At 41.9% G+C, this 4,827-nt stretch overlaps 1 protein-coding gene across 1 annotated transcript; it reads left to right on the forward strand.

Moving 5' to 3' along the window:
* Window positions 1–2,011: 2,011 nt before the first annotated feature.
* LOC133134941 (myogenic factor 6-like) lies at window positions 2,012–4,827 on the forward strand. The gene is made up of 3 exons (XM_061251560.1): window positions 2,012–2,545; window positions 3,008–3,077; window positions 4,471–4,827. Exons 1-3 carry the CDS (start codon window positions 2,012–2,014, stop codon window positions 4,584–4,586), a joined length of 720 nt encoding a protein of 239 aa, XP_061107544.1. The 3' UTR covers window positions 4,587–4,827.

Here is a 4,827-nt window from a genome sequence, read left to right on the forward strand (position 1 = left end):
TCCTGAATGCAGAGTTGGTGCAGCAGTGACAGTTGCACAACTGCCAAGGACAAGGTGGTTTGGAACTCTGTCAACGAACCGTTATTCACAGTGAAGAATTGAATTGTGGGAAAGCAACAGTAATAATGAGATACTAATGAGAGCAACAGCTGGTTTCCTGGGATTTAAAAGCAGGAAATAGAGTTTGAAATAAAGTGGGTTAGTTTATTTTGGATATGTATCATGTTCATTGGTTCAGTTAAAGAAAGAACAGACGTGTGTTGGCTGCCATACCATTGTCAGCATTCTCTGTGCTCATCACTCAAAGTTGTATTTAAATAGTGCGGCAGTTAAAATACAATTCAATTACACAAATTGGATAGTAAATTTCATTACTAGAGCACCTACTTTTAATCACATATTCACCTTGTCCTAAAATTGGAAATATTTGGAATTATCGGCCTAATAACTTACACACCCTTCTAGTTTACAGCGCAATGTGTTGGGCAAATACAATTCAGCTACTATACCTACTGTTACAATGATCCATTGGACATCTACATGTTAATTGGTAGTTTTAACAACATCTTGTGATTGTGATTTTTGGATAAAGAAATGGTAAATGGTTGGCATTTATATAGCGCCTTTATCCAAAGCGCTGTGCAATTGATGCTTCTCATTCACCAATTCATACACACACACCGACGGCGATTGGCTGCCATGCAAGGTGCCGACCAGCTCGTCAGGAGCATTTGGGGGTTAGGTGTCTTGCTCAGGGACACTTCGACACAGCCCGGGCGGGGGATTGAACTGGCAGCCCTCCTACTGCCAGACGACTGCTCTTACTGCCTGAGCCATGTCACCCCACACAGAAGAAGACCTGGTTGTTTATGCTTACGACAGTAGGGAAATGGATAGCTGCTGCACGGTCTCTCCCTAAGGACACAGAGTATGTAGAGTGCTGTGAAATTCAGCTATTACTGACAGGTTGACTGGGATACTTATGTAGTAATACTAAACGTGTAGGGTGTCACAAGACGGAGCCCACAACAGATCATGCCTCTCAGTACACATGACCAAACACTGGTAAAGAAGATCCCTCTCTCTAGAGAACTCCCTCCTTTCCCAATATATTTTCATTGCTATGCTCATACATATGTTTTCAGAGGTTCTATGGAGAATGCAATTTTAAGATATTGCGTTCACAAGTCACAAAGTCCTGCTTGTCAATAGTATTGTGTTTCAGGAATAGTCTCATGAAAATGAGAAATGGCTATTAAGGTTTTAGATATTACAATTTTACTAATATCAAACGCTTAGAAACAAAAGTTATTAGAAAGTAAAATGAATAAATATTCAGCAATTGCCAAAGCCTAAAGCTTGGTATTTTTGTTTTGTCATACTGTTTTATCTATTCAAGCCTAAGATTTTAATCAACAGATGCTTTTTCCCCCTTGGCTGTTCTGGAGATGATGTCGCTCAGGTTGTTGACAACAGCAGGAACCTGCCGGATTTTTTCATTAACTTCCTTCATTATTACATTTTCAGACCTCCCTGGGCTCTTCGATACAACTCAATAATAACACAACAAACCACGGTCTATAGATAATACGCTCCTCAATGCAACTTAATAATAACACAACAAACCACAGTATATAGATAATATGCTCCTCGATACAACTCAATAATAACTCAACAAACCGCCGTCTATAGATTATAAGCAGAGATGAGATGTTGCAATCTGATACCACGAAGCAAACATGAGAAAGTAGGCATCGCGTATTTGAAGTGACACTTTATGTTTCAGTTAGAGGTGTTAACGTATGCATTTGTTCGCTACATGAAATACACTGACAGCGGCTGGCATGCGTCACGTTAGACTCAGGGAGGCCCTGATGTCCCGCGACAGCCAAGCGTGGGGTTGAGTTTCACCTGCCGGCTATATATAAACCATGTGACTGTTGGGCTATTTAAATGCTATTGACAGAGCTCCGCTCGAGGGACTGTCAGAATTACTTGCGCCCACTTCACCATGATGGACCTCTTCGAGACCAGTGCGTACTTCTTCAATGACCTGCGTTACCTGGAGGGCGAGGGCGGGCCACTGCAGTACCTGGGACCGGCCGGGGTGTCGCCCCTGTACGGGGGGAGGGACAGCCCGGCCTCCCCGGGCCGGGACGGGGGCGGGGAGACGGGGTTCGAGACGGGCTGCGAGGAGGACAGCAGCGGAGAGGAGCACGTTCCCGCTCCTCCGGGTCTCCGCCCGCACTACCCGGGGCAGTGTCTGGTGTGGGCCTGTAAGACCTGCAAGAGGAAGTCCGCCCCCACGGACCGGCGCAAGGCCGCCACCCTGCGGGAGAGACGCAGGCTCCGCAAGATCAACGAGGCCTTCGAGGCGCTGAAGAAGAAGACCGTGGCCAACCCCAACCAGAGGCTGCCCAAGGTGGAGATCCTACGCAGTGCCATCAGCTACATCGAGAAGCTGCAGGACCTGCTGCACACGCTGGACGAGGAGGAGAGGGCCCTGGACACGGACAGGGGGAACTGCAGCGTTAAGAAACGACACGTGAGTGCAACAGACAGTGTTAACATGCCCACCTCTTCAACGACACTGAAAACAAGTCCTTCTGTTAAACTTTCAAAGGGGAAATATACAGTTCATTTGATTTTTGAATCTCATTGTATGTATACATTTGTGGGCCATATGACTTAAGAAACTATTATCATATGATGATACCTATTAAGATAAGAATGATATTCATGAATGTTAGAATCATTTATCATTAAGTCGTATTTTTGCATTAGTATTAATGATTAGTAGTGTCAGAGAATGATAGCTGAAATGATATTTATCAATATTATAATGTTATAATCATTTATCATTAAGTAGTATTTTATAATTCGTATTGATTTTAGCATTAGTAACAGGACTAATACCCTATAATAATATAAAGTTTCTTATGGATCTTCGACTGGTGGATGTTTGGAGTTACTATGTATGACTGCGATTCTGTATCTTAACTTTAAGATCCTCAGTGCTGATCACTGCAGAGGGGACAGTTCTCATAGCTGGCAGAACATGATCAATGAAAGAGAAGGTTTGTACTGCATACTTTTTGTGTGTGCGTAGGAGTAGCCAGTGTGTACATGCATTTTTTTTTTTTGTTTTTTTTTTAATCTTCAGATAAATTTGCAAACTGCAGTTCAGTCCGTATTTGGACAGTCACACATTCCTTTTTGTTGTCTTGGTCCAGCACTGTAGTACGTTGCATTTTAAACTGAACAATGAGTATGAGGTTATATTCAGACTGTCAGCTTTAATTTTAGTATATCCATATCCAGTAATCCATGTTGGAATGACAATCGTTTTTATAGCCCTCCATTTCACGGGAACAAAAGTAATTACAGAAATTCTAACACAATATTAAAGCCATCATATTTAGTACTCGGTTGCAAATCCTTTGCCGTGGATGACTGCCTGAAGTCTGTGAGCTATACCCATCACCAGACCCTGGATATCTTCCGCAGTGAGGCTGGGTCAGGCCTGTAGTGCAGCCCTCTTCAGTTCTACCATGTTTCAGGGTCTTTTTACCTTCAGTCTGGTCTTCACCAAGTGAAATGCATGCTCAATTGGACTCAGGTCGGGTGATTGGCTTGGCCAGTCAAGAACATTCCACTTTTTTAGCCCTGAAAAACTCCATTGGTTACTTTAGGAGTGTACTTAGGGTCATTGCCCTGCTGCAAGGTGAAGCACTGTCAAATTAATTTTGAGACATTTGTTTGGATCTGAGCAGATATGATTCTGTAAACTTCAGAATTCATCAGGCTGCTGCTTGCAGTGAACCCTCGAGGGTTATGCTGGTGTAATCTTCTCTTTCTTTTAGTCTGCCAACATTCTGAAGAAAAGGTTATACACAGGAGTCAGTGTGTTGTGTTGTTCTTGGTGTTGTACAACAGGGGCTTTCTTTGGGCATCCACGAGAATATTCTTCTTTGATCTACCACTCACAAGTGTGTTCTTGCTTCTTAACAATGTATCAAATGGATGATTTTGATGCACATAGTCATGTTTTGACTATGTCTCTGATCGATTAATTCTGATTTTTCCTACCCCTGATGACTTGCTTTACTGGGACTTATTTTATCACATTTATTTTATTCATGTTGAGAGACAATGCCAACAAACTCCAAATGAAAAAGCCTCACCTTGAGTCAACTCTAGACCACTTGTTGGTATAGAAACAGCTGTTCATGCCCTCAGATTAGAGCTGATTGCACTTTAATCACACTTTGTTTCATTTCAAATCCAATGGCCTGGTCTACAGAGCCAAAACAACAAAAATAAAATAAATTATCTATGCATACTCAAGTTACATACAAGCCTATAAATAATATATGCCTTTGTATATATACAGATACACAAATGTTCCCTGTTCGCCATGTTGTGGCTGTGGCCCAGGGACTAAGAGAGTTCTTGTTTCGGTTGTTTCAGGTCAGGCCGTCGAGTCCACCGGCTGTAGCAGCCTACTCCATCTCTCCTCTATCGTGGCCAGTATTTCAACAGAAGTGCCAAAGGAAGACCTGAACAGGGACACCTTGAACACATGAAATTCCACCATTTTATAAACAACTGACCAGAACTACTCACATTTCCATCATGCCATTTCAAATTAATAAATGTTCAAATTATTTATTCTATGACGTTTTTTCTATGACGGTATTTACATGAGCTGTAGACTAATATTTAGCACTGACATTTCTCATCTCTATTTTTTATCTCAAGTGAATACAATTGAGCAAATGTCAGTTTACTTTTGTATCTTTTGGAAATATGTTATAATGCTTTAAT

This window comes from Conger conger, chromosome 8, assembly GCF_963514075.1.
Source record: "Conger conger chromosome 8, fConCon1.1, whole genome shotgun sequence".
Lineage (NCBI taxonomy): Eukaryota > Metazoa > Chordata > Actinopteri > Anguilliformes > Congridae > Conger > Conger conger.

What these genes read in the sequence shown, in the direction of transcription:
- LOC133134941 (XM_061251560.1), top strand. Translation starts at nt 2,012, where the DNA reads ATGATGGACCTCTTCGAGACCAGTGCGTACTTCTTCAATGACCTGCGT. An exon ending in GCAGCGTTAAGAAACGACAC is followed by an intron (nt 2,546 to 3,007) that starts GTGAGTGCAACA and finishes CTTAACTTTAAG; the next exon opens with ATCCTCAGTGCTGATCACTG. An exon ending in CATGATCAATGAAAGAGAAG is followed by an intron (nt 3,078 to 4,470) that starts GTTTGTACTGCA and finishes CGGTTGTTTCAG; the next exon opens with GTCAGGCCGTCGAGTCCACC.